The sequence below is a fragment of the Alligator mississippiensis genome, chromosome 2 (assembly GCF_030867095.1).
Source record: "Alligator mississippiensis isolate rAllMis1 chromosome 2, rAllMis1, whole genome shotgun sequence".
NCBI classification, from domain to species: domain Eukaryota; kingdom Metazoa; phylum Chordata; order Crocodylia; family Alligatoridae; genus Alligator; species Alligator mississippiensis.
Genome location: NC_081825.1, coordinates 163,233,193 through 163,259,874, shown reverse-complemented (window position 1 = coordinate 163,259,874; position 26,682 = coordinate 163,233,193). Strand labels below are relative to the sequence as shown.

General features: G+C 43.9%; 1 protein-coding gene across 2 annotated transcripts in view; it reads left to right on the top strand.

Annotated features, from left to right (window-relative positions):
- The window catches only part of MANBA (mannosidase beta), an 88,312-nt gene that overhangs the window by 5,627 nt on the left and 56,003 nt on the right, over positions 1 to 26,682 (top strand). For both annotated transcript variants that reach the window (XM_019488051.2, XM_006272749.4), the window contains exons 2-5: positions 14,421 to 14,515; positions 14,976 to 15,081; positions 20,096 to 20,266; positions 24,232 to 24,355. In XM_019488051.2, coding sequence (XP_019343596.2) covers positions 14,421 to 14,515; positions 14,976 to 15,081; positions 20,096 to 20,266; positions 24,232 to 24,355 — 496 coding nt within the window. The remainder of the gene's footprint in view (positions 1 to 14,420; positions 14,516 to 14,975; positions 15,082 to 20,095; positions 20,267 to 24,231; positions 24,356 to 26,682) is intronic.

Below are 26,682 nucleotides of genomic sequence, written 5' to 3'. Positions count from 1 at the left end.
ACCACATTGGCCTTCTTCTAGTCTTCAAGTATCTCACCTGAGTGCCACAAGTTTTTTAACATTTTTGCCAATGGTTGGGCTATGTATGACACCTGCAGAATCAAGGTGTCTGTGTTCCAGGGAGGTTTGTGCCTTGAGGATGGAAAAGTTAGCCTTGTTGAGAGAGTCTAGTTGAGACTTCTGAACAATGTGGGAATGTTCCACAGGGAGCTTAAAACTCCAGGGGAGAGAACAGAAGAGGAAGCAAGTTGTGTGGGCTGTAAGCCACTTGTTACACGGAGAGGCCAGGTTGCTGTGTGGGGCTAGAGCCAAAGGGAGTTTCCTCCCAGTGTCATTTTTCCCAGTGTCTGGAACATAAAGGTAGATAGATAGGCATCTGTCTGTCTTGCAAGACAATAGATTTGTGTTAAGTGAGGCATTTGCTCATTGAACATCAGCTTTTCTGTGAAGCTGGAGTGACCTCTCCCAAGCACAAAAGCACAGGCAGTGTGTAGAGAAACACTGGGTTGCCTGCACACTAGTTTAGTTCAAAGGAAAGGCAGGTGCCAGAATGTTTGGAACTAGCTTGGTTGCAGGATCAGTTGGAGCAAAGGAGATAATCCATTTGCTTGTTTTGTTTCTTTAAAAGGCTGTGTTTTATTTGACAAGACTGTCTGAGGAGCTCCTCAGAGAGCAAAACCCACCTTAATATTATTATATTAATAATATTATTGACTATTTACATTTGCAATTTTTAAAGAAGGCATAAACATATACTTAAATAGGCATAGGAGAAATTTCAGTAAAATTGTTATGATGTCACAAGTTTCAATTAGTCTCAAGTGCTACAAAACTATAACCTGATGTTAGTAATAAATAGACTTTGGTCCTTCTGTCTTACTGGAGAAAAATAATTTGAGGAAACAATTCTGTCTAAAAAAGTTTTAGTAAGGGAACAATCGTCCCACTATCATCTTGGGTCTTAGTGAGCCAAGTACCATATTTACTCAAATACAAGACACGTTCCCCCCTTAGTTAACACTGGGGGTAGCTCCTCATATTACATTTGCATATAAGGATACCACATTAAATACATTGTCTATCATTCAATTGCAGCCAAAAGCAGCCATGTAGTCAATAGTTGAAACCAAATATGAAGGTTGCTTAGATGCAACCAAGATTGAACATGGTTATAAAAACACATAACTCATATTGGATAACCCTATTGAAGGGAATGTACCACAAGCATGTTAGTACAGCCTGCCTGCATAAGATATATGGTAGTATTCATTTGTACTCAGTCCCCCTTTGTTCTAACTCTTGTCATGGTGAACCACTATACTGCATACATTTTTACTTCTTTATTCCCACAGCTGAGCTGCTCCTTTCTTTCCCATGTCTAGTGATTCCTGTTTCTTCACCAGACTTAAATGTCTGGCAAACATAAAATGGGGCTCCAAACAGTTCACCCAGAACCCCTTTGTTGCCCCTTTTTCAGGCTGTTGCATATGTTTAGTGTGACCCCACCCTCTGTGAGGTGGAGCCAGACCAGGTTGCCCTGTGCCTCATCAGCGTGTACATTTTTGGAGCATCCCAGGACTCCATGGGTGCAGAGCTAAACAGAAGATGGATCTTTTGTGGGGGGTAGCTGGAGTACACACACATACAAAGTAGTGCTGAGCCGTGGGTCACCAATGCTTGAAATGCTTTTAACTCTGCTGGGACCTAGCCCACTGAATGGTGTTGTGAATCATGAGCCTTTTGGCTCTGGACAAATTTTGCACATAGTTTATGCTGTATATAATAAGTAGGTATAAAAATGCTGCTAAAAAGTGTATTTATGGAGTATCTATGCTAAAACTTGTAGCAGTTGCAAAAAAAGGTGAAATGCATCAATTCTGGATGGACTAACTCTATGGGTACCCATTGTAATTTGCCTATATGTAAATTACTACAGGCATGTTTATTTTAAAGTCAGTGTTGTCAAATTTGTCCCTCATTTCCATATGCTCAGGGAGAGCAGGGTTTGACAGTAAGAGGGAATCAAGAAGGGACTGCAGGGGGGGAAAAAGATGATGGGAGTATAGGGGCTACCTGACTCCCCCAGATTTTCTTTTCCCTGCTGTACGGATGGGAGGGGGATAAATACAAGGCAAACCTCCAATAATTAGATTCAACACCTGGAAAACTAACACATTTTATAAATTGCACATATATGGAATCTAATTATTGGGGGGGGTCAACTTATATTCAAGTAAATATAGTAAATTATGAATGAGAACTTTGTGCTTGAGGTGAGGTCTTTTTGGTAAATTTTTAATTGAACAAACCATGTAGTTGGGAGGGCTGTCTGATAGCTTTCAGGCATCAAGTGACCTGAGGAAGGAGACTTGTGGGCTATGTGGAGACTTAAGCTAAGATGTTGTGTGTGTTACTTTTACAGTTCTGAAAATTAAACCCATCTTCAGCAGTGGATTAGCAGTTCATGTAAAATAATACTGTTTAATTTGCCTTGGCATTTTCTCATAACTGATTTCTCCCAACCACCTAATCAACTACTATGTTAACTATGAGGTACTTCTTTCAGGTTAGGTTGCATGAGTGGGCTAATCTAAATACATAGTTTTCTCTTAACATGGGTGCTCTAGCATTTGGGTTGAAATTTGTTGTGACCAGTTCAACAGCCAGAAGGAAACTGTGACTACCAATGAAGGTCTGTAAGTTCAAATGTAATTTAAAACATTAAAATCTATTTTTTTTGAATGAATCATGACTTAAAATAGATGGAGAAATGTCCATTGATTTTTAAATAGAATATAAAAACAATATTGAGCAGCATGCTGGAGTGGGAGCCAGAGCCACAGTCACTGCACCTCTCCTTCCCCACCAGCCTCTAGTGTTTCTGTTGCTGCTTCTACCTATTGAAAAACTGGTGCCAAAATGCTCTCGAAGCTGCCCCGCCCCCAGCTTTGTGGGCTGGATAAATTGGCTACACAGGCCAGATCAGTCCACTGGCTGTAGGTTGCTAACCTCTAGTCTATAAGAACAGATAAATATTTGTAAATATCTGTATTGTATTACTTAATCTCCAGTGTTTTGGAGGTTATTTACAGTACTATTATATATCTGCATATTGTGAAACAGCACTTAGAACAGGTGTGTCAAACTACCTGTGCCTAGTCATGAGTAAGCACACTCCTGTCAGATGCTACTTCTAAGCAATTACTGCTCTTCAGCCATTTAGGCTTTGCCTTTCAGCCTTTCCCAGGTGCCAACTCCTTGTTTATCACTTGAAAAACATTGTCATGTTGTACAATTCTGGATCAGTTATAACATGCAAGAAATAAATACATGTTGTATCAAATACCATAATGCATATAGATATAAGAACAATAAGGCTGAGCGTAGCTTGATTTTTGCCTATCTGTAGAGGCTATACATGCCATATCAGTAAAACAACCTCAAGAAACTGCAAGACAGGTTTGTGACATCACTATGTGCCCTGGGCTAGATCCTGACTACAGGGTTCCTCCTGAATCTAACCAAGGGCACAGGGTGGCAGTGGCAGCCACTACAGTGGTGGCAGCAGCTGGCCAGGTGTCTACATGCCATGGTGGAAGAGGCGTGCTGGTGGACCACATGCAGTAGGTTGTATGGGCCTGGATTCTGTGGCAGGCCATACCCATTGCTGGCCATGCCACCAAACTCCCTGGCCCACTGGCAGCCTAACAGCTGGATGGAACATCTCCATGGCCTTTGTTCAATACCCCTGCTTTAAAATAATGTTCTTTCATAATGTTAGTGGAATTCTTTTTGTATATAAAATATTGCAAAGTAGGTTCATGTGGTATGACCATGCAAGGCTGTTTCAAATTGCGTTAGAATAAAACTAGAATACTATGAAAGAAACCAACTTTTGTCTTTTTTTTGCCGTTGTTTAAATCACCAGGAATTTGTAAGGAGACAAAATATTATTATGGGAAGGAGTGAAAGATAAATGTAAAGATCTGGAGGTCAGAAAAAACAACAAAAAGTAGAAGTCTTTTTAGGGCCTGATCCAAATTCTAAGTTGGTGGAAAAACTACCATTGATTTCAGTAGGCTTTGGCTTCAGTATAATATACCACAAAAATTAGAAAGATATCACTTAAGCATATCTCACAGATGGGATACAGTCTCCTAGCTGTACTGTAAAGGTCTGGCAAAGCAGGAGGTAAGGGTTTGGGGAGGGGGATTCCATATCCATGTTCTGCTTTGGTAAAAAGACAAGCTGAGATCCAGACTTATAAATGACCTGTAAAAAGGGGAAAAAAAGTCTTTGTGCTCAATTCTTATTTTTATACCATCTAAAGGAGGCCAGAACATTTCCCCCCAAAACAAAGTTTTTATTTTTTTTTCTACTTATTTATACCTAAAGGTGTAACCAAGAAGTAGGGGTGCACCAATAAAGATTTTTTTGGTCGATTATTAACCAGCCATATTGACTGATACTGATCTGATAGCTGATATGCAGCCTGGCAGCTTAGAGAGCAGCGTCCTGCTGGTAAGTTGGGGGGTGGGGAGGGGAAGGGCAGGCGGGAGGTTGCAGTGATTTGGGGTAGCCGTAGCTTACTCTGTAACCACCCCTCCCAGTGCTGCTGCTGCCCACCCTGAGCACAGCCCTAGCCCAGCCCCCTTGCCAGGAAGAGGCCAGCACAACCCCTGGCCTCGAACCCACAGCAGGCAGCTGGCTCTTGGCCTGCGTACAAATCTGGGGAGCACATGCCTCCCCCGGGGGTGTGCACAGCGGTGGTGAGTAACTCCCCCCCTCCTACCTTCCTGTTGCCCCTGGATGAGCTGCCCGCAGCTCCGTCCTGGCCCCAGCGTTGCATTCACCATCCTGGCTGGGCAGTGCCTGCTTCTGCCCCTGCCCCACTCTCTCCCTCATCATGGGGGCCTCTATCTGCCCTCCCCCACATATCTTCCTTTCCCTATGCTTCTTCCCCCCTGCAGACTTACCAGTTGGATGCTGCTTTCCACACTGCCCGGCTGCATTCCTGGCTGCATGCATGCTGCAGCTGCATGAAAGCACGTGGCATTTATCGGTGACATTATTGACTACACCAGCCAAAAAAAGCCAATTGCCAGTAATGTTAATTTCCTTTTATCAGCGCCGATCCAATGTGCAACCGATATATCAGTGCATCTCTACCAAGACGGTCTACAATGTGAGAGAGCTGGCACAATAGTGACCTCAGAAGTCCTGAGAAAAAAATTGAGCAGTTGAGAAGGGAGGAGTGTTTTAGTCTTGTTGTTTAATGCTCTGCGTTTTCTATTAACCCAGTGAACCATCACAGCTCTAAAACCTTCTGGAGAAAAGAAATCTTTGAATATTCAGCAACTTCAGTCCTGCAGTGAGTTGTTAGAGGTAACAGAACAGGTGGTATGAGTCCCACTTGGAGGTCATTCATCAGAATGCAGAATTGTGGGAACTTTACTATACTTTTGTTATTTTCAAAGTAAAAGACAAGCCAGCCAAAAGTTCTAGTGAAAAAACAAACAAATCATACAATATCTTTCAGCCTTAAGTCAAATCTATTTAAAAAAAAAAAGCATCTTATCCTTGAAAATCCAGGAGAAGGCCTAGAAACAGAGGCATAACTAATAAGGTTTGAACCCTAGGTAATGTGGAGCTTGTGTTCCAGTAGATCCAGTCACTTTGTCAGTCTCCATCCCTCCTCACCCAGTGCCACCAATTTCTTTTGCTACCAGCACTCAGACTGATTGACTTCAGCTGTGAGAGAGGAAGGAGCCTCATTAACCCCTTGGCTCCCAAACACACCAAGATCTGTCCCCACCCCTGCAACAGTGGGATCTCCTGTGGAGGTTGGGGGGGCCATGAAGCTGACAAGGGGCTGGGGCTACTGGTCCCCTTGTAAGCTCCCTGCTGACTCACTGGCTGTGACTGACTCCTTCCCCTTCCCCCTATAGTCAAAGTCTTGTTGTACACCAGTCGTTATCAACTGGGGGTATGTGTACCCCTAGGAATACTTATGAGGGTCATGGGGGACACACAGAACGGATGTGGCTGATAAATGCCATGTGCTCAGCCACAGTACAGCATGCAGGTGGGGAGAACAGCCCGGCCACATGGAAAGCAACTGAGTTCGGCTGGTAAGACTCTTTTGGGGGCAGTGGTAGGGTGGGAGCAGATCAAGGCTCTCGCGGTGGAGGAGGGACTGGGGCAGGGACTACCCAGCCAGGGAGGAGCACAGGACAGCTCTGGGGGCAGCACCTGCTACTATGTGAACCCACAAGAGAGAATGCCGGGCATGAGCTCCTGGATCTGCATGCAGGGCAGGGTGGGGTGGGCTGGGGTTGGGATGGCACCAGGCTCTTCCTGGCTGGGGATTGGGCTGGGCTGCACTTGGGGCAGGTGGCAGCAGATGTGGGGCCTACGGGAGCAATGCTATTGGGGGAGGGCTGCAGCCACTCCAGAATTTGTCGTAGTCCCCCAACCCCCACCTCCCAATGCCACTGCAGCCTGTCCTGAGCTCAGTCTGGCCCAGCTTCCCACCAGGAAGAGCCTGGTGCTGCCCCAGCCACAGCTGCAGCCCACTCTGCCCCATGTGCATATCTGGGGGCATATGCCTCCCATGTCCTCCCAGGATTGCACGTAGCAGCAGGAGCCATCCTGTGGCCCACTCCCTGCTCCATGGCAACCCACCCTGTCCTATGTGCAGATTTGGGGGCGACCCCCCCCCGGTGCCCTCCTAGGGTGTGCGCTGTGGTGGGAGCCACCTCCCCTCCTCGTGCCCCCCCGGATGAACTGCTCATGGCTCTGTCCTGTGCCCCGCCTTATGGGACGCTTGTGGCTCCATCCTATATCCCATTCCAGCCCCACTCCCTCCCTCACTGTGGGGGCCTCAATCTGCCCCCCCTTAAAAACAGGAAAAAATATAAAGGGCTACAGGAGGTGAAACTTTGAGTCCGAAGGGGTACACTTATTAAAAATGGTTGAAAGCCCTTGTTGTACACAGTGGGCACATCTGCACGAGATGCTACATCGCCATAGCAATGCGCTCCCTCGCTATGGCGCATTGCTATGGCAACTTAGCTAGAAATAATTGTGCACCACTGTAACAGCGCAGTATGAGCTGTTACTGCACCATCATTTAGGACTTCCAAAAGGAAGTCCTAAATGATGGCACAGTAATGGTGCCGTAGGCACATGTGTAGATTGGTGCCCTTTACAAGTTAGCATCTGGGTCTGTACCCCAGTCCCCCACCCCTACGTGCACTACTGGTTAGAAATGCATTAGATATGGATAGTGGAATCAAATATCTATTAAACTTTTTGATGTGGCACAAATGACAGGCCTTTGGCCAAAAAGACAACAGAATTCTGGTGACCTCTAGATGAAATGTTGGGTATTTTGGATCATGTGTTATTTGGGCATCAAGCAATAGGCAGCACCTCTGAGTTTCTTCCAAAACAAGCTGGAGTCAGACTACTGGCTGACGGGTCCAAATTGTACTGCTGATGCTTGAGGTGGTTTAGGTTCTATGAGGTACTAGGCTACATGATTCTGCTATGAACCAAAGCAGAGTGAGAAGTTTGATTGTGAGAGCTTTGATCAAGTAAATGGCACAATCTCAAATACTATTGCTATTCTAAGCAGAAAATTATAACATGTTTCATTAACATGGAAAATTGATGATTTTTTAATACTCCTCCCATCCTCCTGCACAAAGCACTGCAGGAAAATGTCTGGATATATGTGTAATATCTATGCCATTGTAACTGAAGAGGTTCTTGTTGCATAGTTTTAATATATAAACGTTTTGGCACAAACTTTACTATAAACTTTAACAAATCATTTCATTAAATGAGAACCAAATAAAATTAAATGCAGCCTGTTCAGATATGAACATCTTCCAGCATGTTTGATCTGACCAAATAATTGAGAACATAAATTGTGTATTATGCTTCCTTCTGTTAATGGAACATCTTGGCAGAAGCTTAATTTTCTTGAATAGTTTTGTTCAAAATTATTGGCTGAATAACTTGCATGAATACTTATTGATCTTCAGGTTTTTCATGTGCATTTTGCTATATTTGATATCTATCGGTGCACCGATTAGAGATTTTTGGGGCTGATACTGATAGCCTATTTTTAAGGAGGCAATATCGGCTGATACTGATCCGATTTCCGATACGCAGCTCTTCAGCTTGAAGAGTTGCCTCCAGCTGGCAAGTCTGGTGTTGGGGAAGGGGGGGCGGAGGCAGATTAGGGACCCTGCGGTGAGGGAGGGAATGGGAATGGGGCTGGGGCTAGGGGAGGTGCTGTCCAGCTAGGGTGGGGAGGGATGTAGGACAGAGCCACAAGTGGTTTGTCCGGGGGGACACGTGTCCTCAGGATTTGAGCGGGAGCAAACCTGCTTGAATGCTGCTAAGCTCTCCTTATTCCACAGGTGGAAATGACCCTCTTTTTTTTAATGGTCTTGGTGTTCCACTATTGAAACTATCTTTTCATCTGTAATATTTCTGTTTGTTAGCCAATCCTGGTACTCTGTTTCATAGTCCTGCAGACTGTTTTTAGCTCTAGTTAAAAATTTTGACTCGGGTGTGATAATATTAACTCAGGTAACCAAATGACTGACAGTGAAGTATTAAAAGCACTGTCAAGACACTCAAGAAGGCTAGATTTTGTTTTAGGAATCTGAGTGAGATGTACATTTAACTGTAATGTCTAAGAAACTAATGAAGAATTCTCTTTTGAGTATTTTTGCCTATTTTTTTTCAACAGAATAGATAATCTAGCCAAGTTAGTGTACATCCCATTACATTTATATTTGTTTTCGCTTTTGATCTTTAACTAGTGCTAGAGCCCTACCATATTAGTAAAGCTTCTAGTTTCTGGTCAACTCAGAGGTGGGCAAAATATGGCCCGCAGGCCGGATCATGCCCATGGAGGGTCTTTGTCCAGCCTGTGGCAGGTCCCTTGGTCCTGCCTGGCCCAGGAATCATCTAGCTGTGGCACATCCTGCTGCCCCCAGGGCAGGCAGCGAGGCTGGGGCGGCTCTGGCTGGACTGCCTTTATAGTTAGCCCAGGTGGTGGTGGCTCCTTCTGGCTGCCGCCACTGCCTGGACTCAGCCCCACGGTGCTGGTAGAGACCCGTACTGCATGGCTCTGACCCGGACCACCCTGTGCCTGGTCCAAACTCACCTACTCAAGCTCAGCAGTGGTGGTGGCCAGGCAGAAACTCTTGCTCAGCGCAGGGCAAAAGCAGCCCCTCCCCTTCGCTGCTGCCAGGCCCTTGCTGCTGCAGCAGCCCAGAGCCTGTGCTGGGCTGCCCTGGAGCTGCTTTGTGCTGCCACTGCTGCCCTGCTGGGCAGCCCAGAAGTGTTGATCAGCAGTGAAGGTGCAGGGCAGGCCAGTGCAGGCTTCGGGCAGCTGCAGCAGGAAGGGCCTGGCAGTGGCAAGGGAGAGGGGCTGCTTTTCCCCAGTGCAGAACAACAGTTTTTGCCCAGCAGCCACCGCTACTGCTGTGGCTGAGCCTGGGTGGGTGACTTGGGAGTAGACGCCAGGCGGGCTGGGTCAGGACTGTGAAGCATTGATCCCCACTGGTACCATGGTACTGGGGCCTGGGGAAGCAGTAGCTGGATGGAGCAGCTGCCACTTGGGCTGCCTAGAAAGGCAGTCCAGCCACGGAACTGCCCCAGCCCTGCTGCTTGTGCAGGGGGTGGCAGGAGGTACCACAAGCAGGCAGTGCAGAGCAGGTGTGAGGTGGGTTGGGGTCAGGGTTGTGCCCACAGGTTCTGGCTTATCTCCTCTTGCTAGGGTGAGTCCAAGGTGGGGGTGGGGTGGGGCTGGGTGCTGTTGGTGGTGGCGGGGAGGCACCGCAGGGCACGCGGGCTCCAGGCTGCTGCAGGGCAGGGGTAGGTGCTGATCAGCTTAGGGGGTGTGTGTGTGGGGGGGGCTCCCATGAACACCCCACCCTCCTCACAACCACACCCTCCCCCACATACAGTCGCATACCCCACAAACACTTCACCCCCCACACCCCTCCCCACGTGCACCCCCACACACACAAACCTCTGTGCCTCTGGGTGGAGCCCAGCTCACTGATATGTGCACACACCCCACCACACACTCGCATCCACATACCCGCCACATACACACCTCCAGCCTCCTCCCCCTTCCCTTCCACGCACCCCACAGCCCCCCACAAACCCTCCATACCTACCCACCCACATCTGCACATACCCTTACACCCTCTCCCGCACCCCACATACACCCCCCCACAGTCCCTCACAAACCCCAAAGCTCACCCACTCATACCCCCCAACACTCTCCACAATATACAAGAATAAGATTTAATGTTGAGCTATTATGCAATCACCTCTATATACACCACACAAATGCACACAAATCAGGGCAAGAATATTTTTAAAAATAAAAATATGTTATTGTCAGTGTTTGATTTTTAGTATATAATTTTTCCAGTTCCAAGATGACAAACACCCTTCCCAAAAGGAGTATTTCTGGGGGCACAGGGAGGGACTTCAGGTGGCAAAGGTCAGGGGTTAGAGGGCGAGATTTCTGGTTCTAAGATGGTGACCAGGAGGTGAGACTACTCTTGTGGCCCTCGACAGCTCACCACAACTTTGTGCCCTTCCAGCCAAAATAATTGCCTGCCCCTGGGTTAATTGGAGAAAAAATTTGTCTTATCCTATGTGGTGATGTTATATGTGACCCCCCCGATTAGTTTATAAGGGGCAAATCTGCCATGGCTTCTGTATGTGATGGTGGGGCAAACCATTTGCACCCGCTTTTCAAAATTTTTGATCTATTTCAAGCTTGATACCAAGTTTTTATCTTGAAGATGACTGAATTTTTTTAATAAAGAAGATAGGAAGAAATGGTAGGCCAGATCTTAATAATTTTCTCTTGAAGCCAGTTGAGGGATGACATTTGGACTGAGTCCTGTGTGCTGCTTTGGTATGCCTTACGCTTCAGGGGTCAGCAAACTGTGGCTCATAAAGAGGTCTGATCGGGCGCTCAGAGGCCTAGTCTGGCATGGGGGATTGGTGGCATGGAGCTGTACTATGCAGCTCTTCCCCTTTGCTGCAGAGCCTGCTGCTCTGCCATGTCTGTGCTTACCTTTGCTGCAGAGGGATAGGGATTAATGGCAAGGGTAAATGCAGGCAGCTGGCCACTCTGGGAAGTTGAGACTTGTGGTTTGCGGTGGGCTCTCAGTTGCAAAGGGGGCCCATGCCAACAAAAGGCTGCTGACCCCTGCCTTAGGGGACCAAGGATTGTGTGTGTGATGTCCTTTGTGGGCGAAGACGACTGCATTTGTGGGGGTGGGGGGCAGGGAAGAAGAAAGAAAAGAAGTGGGAAAGAAAAAGGCAGGGAGAAAAGAGAAAGGAAACAAAAAAGGAGAAAGGAGAAGAAAGAAAAAGGAAAGAGAAAGGAGGGGGTGGAAGCTGTTTTGTGTGGATACATAGGTGACTTTTAAGCCCGATCTTTGCCTTGAACTGCAGCAGGGGCAGGAGAGTGATGAGGACTGGATATGGAATTGGTCCCCCTGGATAGGGGACCAAGGATTAAATGCAAACAAAAGTATCCAGATTTTTAGCTCCGACTTTCATTAGTCATGAAAGGAGAAGAAAAATTAAAAACACAAAATGGAACACAAACAAATAATGGTTATTTCGGTTATAATTTCTCCTATTTAATACTTTGTTGAGATTTATGAGAAGATCTCTTTTAAGAGTGTATCTGCTCATGGTAGGGACCAAAGTGACTTATAGAAAAAGAGTCTTGACTCAGTTTATAGAGGGTAGAGACTTTCATTTATGGGTGAATTTCATTTAAATTTCATTTAAGCAGTGAATCCTGCTGTGGTTTATCCTGGATAAAACCATTTATCTTAATTAAATTCTTTGAAACTGTAGAAGAGATTAAGTCAGTTACTTAAAAGAAGGCATTCACAGAGTTAGTTTGAGATATGCAGACAAATGAATATAAAGAATCTGACATTTGAATTAAATCCCTCTATTACATTCTGCTGCTCAAAGTTTATAAATATATAAATATAAATTCCCAGTTTAACAGGGAAAGAAACTTAAAGAACCTGCTAGTGTCTTAGAAAGTGGACACTCATAAGAATTGAACAGCTCCAAAGTGTAACCAGTTAGGCGTGGGTTCATAATTGTTTTTGGTTAGGAACTGTAGGACACAGAGGCATAGCAATCTCCTTGGACAGGGAGGAGGAAAATGCCAACTGTGGAGTGTGTGAATGGGGTAGAAGAGTGGAGTATTACCTGCCCTGGCCCTATGAACTTTGGTGGCAGCTGCTACTGCTGTGGCAGCTACTGTAGCAGCATAAGCTTGAGCTGCTGCAGCTGGGTTGATGCAGCCCTGCATTGTGAGCTCTCCAGGGGGCTGCCCTGGTGCCTCACTTGCTTCCCCCACATGCTACTAAGTGTGGGGCTGTGTCCCCTCGTAAGTTTGGCACCCAGGACTACTGCGCTGCCCATTAGTAACAATTGTTACTCCTTACAGCAGGGGTTGTCAACTGGGGGTATGCGTACCTTTAGGGGTACTTAGAAAGGCCATAGAGGGTACAAAGAAGTGGGCAGGCAGGTGGGGATGGAGCGCGCCCTGGGACTCAGCAGTAGCATCTCCCCCAGCGCCTTCCCCTACTTTGCTTCTTAGCCAGGAGAGGGGAAGGAGTGGGCTGGGTGCCACTGGCCTCATGCAGTACACTGTAGTGCCTCCCTGCCGCCCACCTCAACTTGCTCTCTGTGCCCACTCCCAAGAGGAAGGTGTGGGGGAGGGAGGGGAGTGAGGGCAGTGGTGCTCCTCTGCAGGCCGCACATGTGCTGCCTGGCAGGCTAGACAGGTTGGGGGGCTTGCACGTGACGGCTGCCACCGTCACTATCCCGTGCTGCTGCTGCCGCCTCCCGCACAGCTTTCTCATAGCTGGTTACACATGTGGCTTTGCGGGCTGGTGATGTGTGGCACGCAGTTTGGCGGGCATGAGGCAGTGTGGGGTGTGGCAGCGGCGACAGTGCAGGCCAGTGATGGATATGTGTGCGTCTGCATCTTTGTGTGTGTCTATGTGTCTGTCCTCCGCTCGCCCAGCGACTGTACTGTTTGACTTGCATATGGTTTTGGTGATCCTTGAGTACTGTGGTTACAACCTGCCCCCTGACTGGGGCTATGTATAAATTGGCTGGATCTAAGAAAAAAAATTAATTCAAGATACCAGATAGATATAAGAAGATCCTTTTCAAAGAAAATCAAGTCCAGAAGGACTATTAACATTTATAGTGAAGCACAAATTAAGGAGAAAAATTGAGCTGAAGCAGGAAAATAAAAAAGCCTGAACAAATATTCTGGCACGCAGGCCCAAAGAAGAATTCTTGTCAGAAGCACTTTGAAATGTAGATGAGAAATGATGCCACTGTGCTTTTTCTAGTGCAACAGAGATGGCTCTTTTTGTTTTAGATATCTGCGAAGATTGAGATTAACAGGGTCAGTGGCTGATAGTTTTATACTCTGAACATGGGAAGGATATTAGCCTTCAACATGAGACTTTTTTTATTGGCTTTGCACAGATGTAGATAGCTATACAAGGTACACAGCAGTAGAGTATCGGGTCCCCACACGTTCCCTGTACTACCATACTGGGTCACCTTGGCTAAGTTTAAAGTATAGTGTGACCCAATAGAGGGAAAGGATTCATTAGGCAAAAGGAAGGGGAAAGGAATTATGATGACTGGATTTTATTATTTTAAGTGAGTATTGTGACTAAGAGGGAAATATACATGTGTTCTAGAGTAATACTTCACATAACTGTCTTTTTGGAAGAATAATATAGCAGACTGTTTAAATTTTGCTCAACAAGCCAAATACTTTTCCTTTCCTTTTCGTCTGCCAAAATAAAATTTGTGTCTTCTTACCACAGAAAGAACGATTGGCGAGGATCTCTGGAGATGTTACTGCTATACAATAGAGATTTGTCACCGTAGTTTATTATAGAGTTCTCAAAACTTCCTGGCCCTATAGTCTGCCCTACTATTCTTTGTCATTGACAGTGGTTCCACTTTTCTCTTTCTTGTTTTAAATTGCTACATTTTATTGAGTTTTTACAGTATGTAACAGAGCAGTTTTCCTAGTGAAAAGAGCAGGATTTGGCCCTTTGTACTTTAAACATGAGAGAATACTGCAGGCAGGGTTTGACCTGTATAGTCAATGTGAAACCATATCACTGCTGTTGCTTTCACATACTACTTCCAAAGACTGGAGAAAAATATCAGAGCTCCTAAAGCTAACTAAAACAGGATGACTGGATTGCACACTTGGAAAATATCTCAAAGAAAATACGCTCATTTAATGAATGCTGGCATAAATCTAATTTTGTAACACTACTCCCTTCTTTTGTTAGGACCCTTACTACAGATTTAATGACCTTGCCTACAGATGGATCTCCCTGGATAACTGGACTTACAGCAGGACATTTGAAACTCCTTTTGATGTCAGGTATGCTAGAAAAATATATTTTGTTAAGATTAGTTCTTTACTATCTTCCCTGCAGAAATGGTGGTTAAGTGGATTTTAAACTGCATGCTTGTTACTTTATGATGTAGTAAATCAGGTTGCATAATATCATATGGCCATGAAGCAGTTTATTAGCATTCGGTGAGTTTCTTTTTCAAGACTTTTCCTGTGTGAAAATATATTTCTCGAATTGCCAACTGCCACATAACAGAGCTGCACCCATCCATTTGCTACCTGTTGGACATGGGAGGTTTTGCTGTATTGTGGGTGTATAAACTCTCATATTAATTTGACTTGACAAAGATGTAGTTACACTGACTCTTACGGAAGCTGTTAAAACAGCTGCTGGTCAAGACATTGTGGCATTCTCAGTATTTATATTGCATGTGCAGTTAATTCAGAGTATCCTAATAATTTCACATTCCTGTGTCATCTTCTGTAGCAAATGGCAGAAAGTGAATTTGGTTTTTGAGGGAGTAGATACAGTAGCACAAATCCTGGTCAATAATGTCACTGTTGGAAGAACAGACAACATGTTCAACAGATACGTGAGTAATTCAGTTATTTCTGAAGGTGCTTCTATTGCTGTTTCAAAGTGCTTCTCTGCTAAGGAGTTTCAGTGCGTTTGATCTACACCAGGGGTTCTTAATCCCTGGGCTGCACTCTGATGCCCGGCCATGGCGGGTCAGTGCTGGTCCGCAGCACGGTCAGCTGTCGGACCAGAAGTGGCTGCGGACTGGCAAACTGCGGCCCGCCAGAGCCGGGCGGAGAGGCTGCGGCTCCTTCTGCAGGGCCCACAGCAGCGCAGTGTTTGGTCCAACCCCGCTGCCCAGGGGATGGGTGTATCCTTACCTTTCTGCCAGTTGGAAATTCTGGCCATGGTCGGCTCTGATTGTTGGGCTACAATTTGCCAGGCTGCAGCCATTTCTGGGCTGTGGTTTGCCGGGCTGCGGCATAAAACTTTGAGAACCCCTGATCTAGACAAAAGCGTTGAGGACTAGACTTGGTATGTAATACACCTTAAAAAGTTTTTCTTAGGTGAGAGAAGTTCATAAAAGCCAGACTTTTTGGCCAGATCCAGATGTAGAGGCACATGCAGTTTGTAGGGCCACAAACCTCTTTGTGGCTCCACAAACCACATGTCTGGCATGTTAAAATGTGCCCCACACTGCAAATTTGCAGTGCAGGGACAAAGTTTGTTACCAGGAAATCCCTGTAGCAAAAAGCCCCCAAAAATGCTGTGAAAAAAAGCACCACAGGACCATGTGCTGCCAGACACAGAGGCTTAGTCCTCTCAGGAGATGCTCTGGCTCCCAGCCAGAGCATCTCTCCTTTAGTTGTGCTCCAGCTTCAGCGTGCCAGGAGCTAGGCAAAGCAGGGAAACAAAAGTTTTCCCAAAGCAGGGCATTTTACCCCGCATCAAAGTGCATGTGCAGGGGCATGCACAGCAGCAAAAAGTAGTGGTAACAAATTTGTGCCACTACTTTTTTTTTTTTGTCACCGCAAGCACATGCCCCTGCATGTGGGTATGCCACCTTTGGGGAAAAGTAGGTATATTTGGGCTTTCAGAAGTATCAGAATTAGACCTTAAAACAAACATTTCATGATCTAAACCAGTGTTTCTCAACTGGTAGGACTTGGGTCACAGTGGCGAAACCAGAAGTGCCGTGGTGGGACTTATGGTTTTGCTTTTGCACACTTTGATCGGTCGTTCTCCCCACCCATTCGACTGGCCTCTGGGGACAATGCCCCGCCCTGCTTGATGACCATTGGGACCAGGATTTTTTTGACTTTTATGTAGGTGCAAAACTAGAAGAGCTTTCCCAAAAGCATCAGTTCAGCTAATAATGAGTCAGAATTTGTTACAGCTCCAAAACCCCTTAAATTTCAATCTGTTACATTACCTGTAAATCTGCTTACTAACTGGTATTATGATGCTGCTGGTTTACATGTCAATATTGAAGTATAAGTACAAGCAGTACAAAGCCTTTATAAATGTTTGCATAGTTTTTTCTCCTTTTTATGTATAGTAGCTAATTCCCAGACCTTTGGATAACACACTGTGTCTCTGGAGACCTAGTCTGTATCAGTATGGCAGGATTTGATTCTGAATGGTTACAGGCTTGATATATTCAAACCAAATAATTTTGTAGCTTTTCAATGTATGCTTGTCCCTGCCCCAAGGAGCTTACAAATGAAATAGATGAAACAGACAAAGAACAGAGAAAGGAAATTTAACTTCTACTATACAGCTGGAGAATTAAGCTGGGAAAATCTCTCTATCTTTTGGCATTTATGTTTCTGGCCTTAAAGAAATAAAGGTTTTATAGTTGAGGCATGGCACTAGGACTCGGGGCATATGGGTTTGTTTGTTTTTTTTCTGGCTCTGCCTGGCACTTAGTGTGATGTTAGATAGATCATTTAGCTTTTTTGTGTGTTGGCTTCCCCATCTGTCAAAAAGGAAGAATAATTCTCATCTCCATCACAGGGCTGCTGTGGAGTTGTAATTAATTATACTTGAAAATCTTGTGACACACTGCAGATGGCAGATGCTATACAGTTAGTATTATTTTGCATTTTTTTCTGCAAGTGCATTTTGGTATTTTGCTATCTGCAACCAGCTTATGAAACAGCTCATAGTGTAAAAGCAGAATTAAACTGATTAGGATTGGATCTAAGTTTGCATGACTATGACTGTTTCCTTATTTACTAGCTCTGTCTTAAAAAAAAAAAATACCAGCACAACTACACTGAGGAAGCTGCTTTTGATGCTGTTTATTTTGTGGTTATCTGTGGCTGGGTCAAAAGCTACTGTGGCTACTAATGGAGGGTGGCAAAAGTACTTGCTCTTTATAAAAATTCAAGAATGCATATCCAGTGTGCCACGAATGCTATAGGAAAAACATTCATAACAATCCTTGATACCTCTCTTTTACCAAGTGGGAGTAAACTGAAGGGCAGGGATAGCAACAGAGTGAGATTTTGAAACCGAACATACATCCTGTACATCCACATATGGAGACCTCCTTCATAATGCTATCTTATAGTGAGTCTTTAGCATCTCTGTTTTGGGCAAGTATTGAGCTGTATCTGTGTATTTCAGAGAAGGGAATGGAGGGCATCAGAGTTTTATATGGGCCCCTCTAGACCTGCAGGTAAAGGTGTGATAGGATCTGATGCACAGCTCACACAGTTGTCCTTCCTGCCATGCCACTTGTGGCAGTGCTGGTGGTGGGGTGGCAAGCAGCGACTGCCTGCAGGCGTTGCTGACGGCATTTTTGTGAAAAACAGCTCTCTGCTAAATCTATTTGGTAGCTGCACAGGCAGTGAAATTTTAGTCTGAAGGACTTTGGTATGAGTGAGCTCACTGGACTAGACCAGGGGTGCTCAACCTCTGGCCTGTGGGCCAAATGTGGCCTGTGGAGCCATTTTGCCTGGCCCCTGGGAATCCCCATGGGTCTGGAAATTTGGCAGTGGGGGATCAGTTGCCATTAATATGGCCACCTTCCCCACTGCCAAATTTCCAAGCCCTGCCCTTTCTTTGCAGAGCCAGTTTACACTCCCTACTCTCCCCACCTTGCCATTTCTGGATAGGGACTGGACCACACCCCCTTCTCTGTAGGATGGGTTGGGGCTGGGCCATGCCCCATTTCCTCTGTGGGGCTGGGTTAGGGCTAGGCCACGCTCCCTTTCCCCTGTGGAGCCAGGTCAAGCTCCTTTCCTCTGTGGGGTCGCATTGGGGATGGCCTGCCCCTGCACTCCTCTGCATGGCTGGGTGGTGCCTGCTGCACCTGCTCTGGGTGCTGGATTAGGACCACTGAACAAATCTGGAGGGAGGGACCCAGCACTGCCCATCCAGCCTACTAGACAAAAAGGCACCACTGAACTAAACTAAAAAGAGCAGGTTTCTGTTGGGGTTTTGGGTAGGAATGGGCAACCAAAAAAATAATCTCGTATCCTAATCTTGCAAGCAATTCTATACAAGTGAATCCATGCAGAGTCCCATTGACTTCAGTGGGACTCTGTGGGTGCATGCAGGCATGTTTGCTTACAGAAACTCAAATAGCAGCCCAAATTTGTGCTGGAGATTTGTGCCTCAGCACACATGCCTGAATGTGCATTTTAATGTGGGGTAAATTGTGCCATTTGGGGCAAACTGACCCTGCCCAGCTCTTCCCAGATCTTATAAAAAGCTACCCTGACGAGCAGCTCAGGGCTACTTGTCCTCAGAAGCTTCTGAGGCCCAGCCTGTTGGTATCTGGGAATACTAGCCCCCTGTGCCAGCCAGACTGCTGCAGTAGCCCTGACCTAGAGTGGCCTCTGCACCCTCTGCCCACTGCAGCAGTTTGGCAGTGGGGGCGGCTGCCTAGCTGTGACCTGCTGATACCTAAGACAGCATCTGCCCCCTTGGACCTGGAGCCCCATGGTTGTGCACCTGCCATCCCCAGATGGAGTTTATACTGCCATCTGCGCTGTGGTACGGGCACTGCAGCAGAGCTTTCTGCACCTGTGGGCTGTGGCTGCACAGGTGGCCTTCGTACAGCACTGCTGTCATGTCTTCCATTGCCCCTGCTCTGGTCATCTGGGCAGCTGTAACCCAGAAGATGTACTCATTGCAGTGGCTCATTTTGAACTGTCAGAGCGTGATGACCTGACCATGTGGGGCTTCCAGCTGGGTTCCCAAGGCCAGCCCTGGGCAGGCTTCTCTCCCCAGGTCCCACTGCTTGTCTTGCCATCAGGGATTCTGGTTTTCTCTGTTTAAAAATCCCAAATTCTCTGATTTAAAAACTGCAGAACCCACTTTTTTTCTGTTATTAAAATGAAACACCACTACACATATAAGTATCAGTTGAGCACAATGTTTTATTGATATATTTACCATTTTAACGCAATTTGGAAGCCTACCACTACCCCAATCGTAATAAAATAAACTCCACACCCCCATACTGAGGCAGCATGCTGGAGCAGGAGTGGGATGTAGCAGCCCTGTAGAGACACTCTGGCTGACTGCCACAGTATCTCCTTGGAGGACCCAGCCTCCAGTTGCTTCTGGCCATGCTCCAAGAGCACCCCCCATGCTACTTTATTCCAGTGCGTTGGGTTTTGTTTTTTTTTTTTTTTTTTTAATACTGGCATTCCCTGGTACCAAATTTAGAGTTCAGGCTGCAGATATGCAGCACAGAGAACGTTTTGTCTTGTGTTTCTCTTGTGGTGGTTTCTGCCACCTTTGGGATACAACAGCGCACATGTGCATTCTCGTGTGGACGCAGCCTATGTGGGCAGAGTAATCTGCTCAGAAAGAACTACACATAGGACTTCAATTTAGTGTGTCTTTTCTCTCTTCAGTCTGTGAAGTATTGCATGTCTTCCAGAACTTCAGCTTGTGAATACGGCAAACATATATCAAATAATAAAAACAAGTCAACCCAACTAAAATAAAAAATCTAAATAGTAACTAAACTATTAAGTAAAACTAAAATAAAAACAAAACACAGCAGCTGTGTATCTGTATATGTCAAGCAATTAAACTCAAGTGATATGCTGTATTTTTCCCCAATGCAGAGCTTTGATATTACTAGTGTGATCAAGAAGGTCAATTTTATTGAGGTCCGTTTCTTATCGGCCATTTCATACGCAGCTGAGAAGAGCAGATATCACAAAGCATACCAAGTACCTCCAGAGTGCCCTCCCCCAGTACAGAAAGGAGAATGTCATGTTAATTTCATCAGAAAGGTAAGAGAAGATTTCTTTATGTCATGTGGCTTGAGAAGCAAGGAAAAGTATGATGTCATATCATAATAGATGTATTTTAAATTTGCAGTGCCATTTCATAACTAGGTATGGGCATGCATGAGTGCAGTTGCACTCCTCATTTTAGTCCTGCTCCACCCAAGGTTTAAAGCCAGCTGTTTGGTAGTGGCAGCAGCATTTCTGTTCGGGCTAGGGATGTGAAATGTTAAATGGTAAGTTTATTTATACCATTAATCCATTACAGTTAATGTTTAGCACCAGACACAGTCCAGTGAAGAAGGGAAGGGGCACGGTGCCCCAGGAAGGCAGCTAGTTACAGCATGCAGTTCTGTCTCTTTCTCCCTGCAGTGCTGCTGCCTTTGGAAGAGGGGGAGGGAGGGAGGATTAGTCACAGCATGCCGCTCCATCTCCTTCTCCCTCTCCCTGCAGCGCACCACAGGTTAAAGAAGGAGCTGTGAAAAAGAAAGCTCGCATGCATGCATACACATGCTAAGATGTGTCATTGGTTAACCATTTAACTGATATCATTGGAAGAGTTTAAATGGGTAATTACTTAAATTATTTTACATCCCTAATTCAGGCAGGAGGAGAGAGTTAATTGAGGTCCTGGCTCATTATAATACACCTGATTCCTTCTAAACTCTCCATTCCATTGCTGTTAATGACCATCTCTCCTTTTTAATGGTCTTTAATGGTTCAACTAATCAAGTTATCCTTTGTTCTGCAATTCTGCTGTCCGTTAACTGCTCCTGGTAATGTAACTCCTATTTCACAGTCCTGCAGACTGTTTTTAACTTTAGCTGAAAACATTAACTCGGGTATAGAAATAACTTTTAGTGAAGCATGGGATAGGCTGTCAGGATGCTCAAGAAGGCTTGATTTTGTTTTATGAATCTGAAAGAGATGTACCTTGAATGACTGTGGGACTAAAGAAACAACATTTTTTGATTATTTGTGCTAATGGCTTGTGTGTTTTAATACATAATATATGATAAAGGAATTAATGCACATTCCAGTAACATCTTGTTCTTGCTTCAATCTTAAACTGAATACTGTAGCCTGAGGACGCTAGCCTATCAGTAAAGTTTCCAGTTTCCTTTTAACTGGAGAAAAATGTGTGTTGTGATAATGCACTGCACTATTTGCACCCCACTTTTCAAAATCCTAGATCTGCCCATGTATCAGCTCATGTTTCATAGGAAATCATCCTGTAAACCAACACTTTGAATGTATTAGAGGCATAAAAACCTAGGGTAGCTATATAATTTTTTAAAAAAGCAATCTTTGAAGAGATGCCAGGGACAAGACTGACAGTTATAAGGGTGGGGGCAGAGAATAAGCAATCATTGTGATTTTATCCAGTGGGCGAGTTTAGGAGGGAATATTGACAATGGAGTGAGCTGTCATGAGAACCAGAGTTTATTGCCAAGACTATGAAAATCTCAGCCAAGCAGCTTTGTGAGTGTTTGCCATTGTTCATGTGCTGTGCTATTTATACTGAACAGCTCTGGCATGTACTGAAAAATGAAAAGCATTAGCTAATACAGACCATACTTTTTTTCTTATGGTGTCATGAAGCATGATATAAATATGTATTCAGTAAAAATTACAAACTAGCATGAAGCTAGGATACATGAATTTGAGTCTCGACTCACTCATAAATATGGCAGAACTTATTTTTATTGATTTCCTAATTTTGAAAGGGCCTTGCAGTAAGAAGACACAATACTGAAAGTAATTTTCAGAATTCTTTACTTTTTTTTTTTTATTGCTTGCTTGTGACAGCTTAAACATTTTTTCCTTTAAGTGACCCATGTACTGTAAAATAGCCTTCACCAAACAACCTAGCTAGAATTATTTTGACCTGTAACTAGAAATGATTTCCTCTAGAACATGTCAATGCAGAGGAATGGTGCCATGTTCCCCATAGAACTACCTTTTTTTTTCCTTTCTTGAGATAAAGATGTTGTCTCCACTGTTATCATCCATCATATCAGAAAGCTGAGATGATGACTGTGATGAGGGCCATGGCAGAGTAAAGCACTAAGCTGTGAGCCCACCTTGAATACCATTGTTTTAGTTTCAATTTAATATTTAAGGAGGGGAGAAAGATCCACTTATTTACAATGAACGTTATCTTAAATTTGGAGAGTTTAATTCTTCAGAGTCCATGTGTTATTTCCACTATGTTTCTTCAAAATTAATGCGGGGACTTGGGGGAAGGAGCTTGAACAGCTGTAGTCCTATTTATAGAGTTGAAATTGCTTGGAGTGATTTTAATACTTTACTGGGCTATATATTTATAGTCATAAGCCTTATGAAAGTACCCTAGCGCTTTTCCTCAAAGGAGTTGCATGACTTGACTTGCAAATTACTCTAAACATTTTCTAAGATGTTTTTCAATCCAGACATATGGGTACAACAGCAGAGCTGTCGCATTTGAAAGTAAACAAACACCCTTGGACATTTTTAAAGTTAGCCTGGTTCTTGCCATTGGAAACTATTGGGAAACCCTTTGTATGTCTGAAGTTCAACATGAAATATGGTAGACTAATTTGAACCTTAATGTGAGTCTTGTGGTCAAAGTCCCCAAGCTTTTGACTGAAAAGGTACCTTTTAATGATTTGAGCATATTCCTCTCATGGTTACTTAGAGTTCCCTGTATTTCACAAGTTATTGTATTAATGAAACCTGACAGTCAGTGATACAGTTTAAAAAAATTGGTCCCAATTACAGTAGTTTTCTAAGAACTAGTTGTCCCAGCTTTTAAACTTGAAATGGGTACAGCGCTTGCTTCCCAGAAGGAGGTTTTGCAACTTGATAGGCTGGCAAACTGACTCCTGTGATGCATGGAATAGACTAGATTAGTGCAGTGTGGTTTGCCAAAATTAGTATGCCTCAGCTGTAAGTTATTAGTCTCCAAATTTAGAACTGTAGGTCACTGTACTAGACTTTAACAAGATCTATTGTGTTTGCATTGGAAGCTGGGGTAGGAAGTCTTGGAGGTCAGCTAATTAGAGGCCTTAAAGGGGCTCTGTCAATGAGGAATCTCTTCCATTTTTCAAAAATAAATGAAAACAGGTCCAGGTATTAGGGCTGGCTAGGAGTATTTAATTCTGTCAGTTTCTGTGGTATTACAGTCACAGTTAGCTGTTTCCGAAACACGTGTTTCCTTTGTTGCTGCATGAAAGAACCATGCATGCAAACAAAAGGCAAAAAACCTGTGAACCTGTGCATATACAAAGTGCACCAAACAAACACGGGGGTGTTGGTCTAAGGACATAGGCAGACTAGGTTCTTTGGGTAAATGTAACATCTTTTATTAGACCAACTAAATAGTTGGAAAAATTGTTCTTTGCAAGCTTTTAGGCACAAACACCCTTCTTCAAACATTTGGGCATTCCATATATAATCTCTTCAGTTCATACTAATCTTAGCTGTTGTTGGCAATAATACAGGAAGTAAAACCCTTTCAGATTCATGTGATATTTAAGTTGACAGTTTCTCTTCAAATGATTAGAAATACCTTTATCTATCAGTGTGTCATTCCTTATTTTTATCATTTTCATTTACAGTTAAAAGTTGATTTTTTTAATTTTTTTTTAATTTTTTTAAGATAAATTAGAGTTGTTCTGAAAGCAACTGCTAGTTTTTGCTGTTGCTTTTTTTTTGCTATCATTCTTTTTTTTAAAAAGGACTTTTTTTAATACAGATTTTTCACTGTTTGAATTAATAGCTGAATTTTAACTAAGGAGGAATAAAAACAAGGTAGCATTTGTCCTTTTTTCAGTTACTAAGAACTGGAGTACCTTTTCGTTAGCACACATTCATATATTATTTATGGACATTAGCTCGCTTCTATAAAGGTCCTCTATTTTTTTTTTTAACCAGAAACATGTATCAGTATGTGCAGAATATAGTTTATGATACGTGTCTCTGCATTCCAGGAACAGTGTTCATTTAGTTGGGACTGGGGTCCTTCTTTTCCCACCCAAGGAATCTGGAAAGATGCTAGGATTGAAGCTTATAACATCTGTCGCCTGATTTACTTCAGTTATATCCCCAGCTATGGTAAGTGCTGATGATATTGTCCTTTGTTCTTGTTTCATTTGGGAAATGCAGCAGTTCTAATTTGAACTGAGTTAGTTAGCAATTTGAGGAAGGGACTGTTTGTCTTTGTATATGTATGCCACCATGATAAAGGCCATATCTAACTTTTATATATGCTTGGCACTACTCCATTATAAATTATAATGTGGAAACTAGTACAAGTTCAGAATGCAGAATTTTTTTTGCACAGAGCAACCAATGCATTTGTTTCATATAACAATACTTTTACCTCTGTTCTGTTTTGGAGAGCAAATTTATATTAACGTACTGACTTATACCCTTTCATTTAAAGACAGACAGACAAAGGCTGCTGTTGTTGGAGCTATCATTCTTTGCAGAGTGAACAAACTTTCAATTGTTACATTTTCAAGACTCCAGATAGAGACTGAGACAGAAGAACAACCATGCTGTTCAAGCATTATTTGTCTGAAACTGCAGTTTGAGAGGAGGTCCCACAGCATGTTGGCCACCTAGCCCACCTAAATGGTTTTCTTTTTTGGCTCAGACATTTGCTTGCCTTCCATTCATACTGAAGATAGTCAAAGCTGAGCAAAAGTAGTTAGTTTTCTATTTAAACTTCCTGCATGTGTCATATGCTCCATTGCAGACTACCTGTAACTGTCCCCTGCTACAGGTTAAATGCATTTTCAGCAGAGTAGAGAATAGTCCATGTGCCCTTTTGCAGTAGGTGCAGTTTCATCCCTTTGGAGTAAAGATATACGCATGAATAAAAGGGGAAGATATCACTTATAAAGCTTCCTGAAATAGCTCCGTGTCTCGCCCAGAATTCAGGTGACTGGAATTCTCACTGAAAGTCTCAGCATAGACTCTGCAGACTCAGTCAAGTTCAGATACAATAAGCGCTGCCTGGTCCTTTCCACATCTTCACAACGCCATCTGCTGGTAGTCAAGGGCTGGCTTATGGGAGGCAGATGTCTCATTCAGCAGGTGTTGCTTCACCATTTCAACCTAAAAAGATCTTTATTAATACTGAAAGAGCTTGAAATTTGAAAAGTAAATGACTTGTGCCATGTTTAAACAACACAGTCACTTGTTTTGCTTGCCAGATTGTTGTGTCCTAGTCTTCTGACCACTGGGCAAGTAAAGGAATCTTTGTTCCTGTTTTCTGTGCCCATGGTTCAGGAATGGGCTTGCTTGGCTTCCTGCAGCAGAGGAGTGGAAAGGAAGAGCTGGAAGGTGCTATAGTTTCTGTGAATTTGATTTTTCTCACAGCTTTCGTTGACCTCAGCTGGAATAGGGGAAGATCAGCATATCTGTAAATAGGGCCTCTTGTTCAATCATCTTGGCAAGTGTAGGTAAACTAAGGATCAAATTCATTCCAATGAATTCTACAAGCCAATGAATTTACTCCAAGAACAAATTTCCTTTGTTAGTGTTGGAAGGTACTGCCTTCTTTTGTATCTCAAACTGAAATGGAGATAATACAGTTTAGTTGTCAAAAGGAAGTAGAGATTTCACATGTATGTGAAGAGAGGAAATGATGATTAACAATTAATGTAAACAGAGCTTCTCTACTTCTGTTTTTCAGTGGTTCTTGCATTGTTCCATTACTGGAGGTGGGAAGGAAGGAGGTAGATGGTGAGGAAAAGAAACAAAAAGTAGCAGCATGTTTTAGGCTTGCAACATTTCATGTAATAATAAAAAGGACAAGTTCCCGTTTGATTTGCCTTTGTTTCAGCACAGATTCAGCTGTAGTATGCAGAATAAAGGGTTAGGGAAGCTTTATTTGTCCTTTAATAACTTAAATACATTAACAGGAAGGCTGAGCAAACATTCATTGATGGTACCCCCTTGACCCCCAACACCTTTTTAGCAAGTCACTCTTGAAGTGAGAAATACCTGGAGGGCAGAGAAGAGAGACGCCTTCGATCATTAGTGTGTTCCCTCGAGCACACTTGAGTGACAGGAGAAACAAATTTGACCCATCACATATAGACTTGACAATATGGTGTTCTGTAGTGTAAATCCATTCACTTAGTCTGGGGACACAGGGTATGAACTTGGCTCATTTCCTGTTAATATTGTTTTTGCTTGATAGATAAAAGTGGCTGTGTTACCTTGTGATTACGATCTTGCCAATTAGGGCTATGCTCATATACGAGCATAGCCCTCTATGCTATAGCATTATATTTTCTTTTAGAGGGCTGAAAGAAAATATAATGGCTGGGAGAATTAGATGTATAAAGCCCTTTCTCCAGTAATAATAAAAAATGAATGGGCTCCTGTTTTCTCATGTGTGCTCTGATGTGTTCAGAACTTAAAGATGG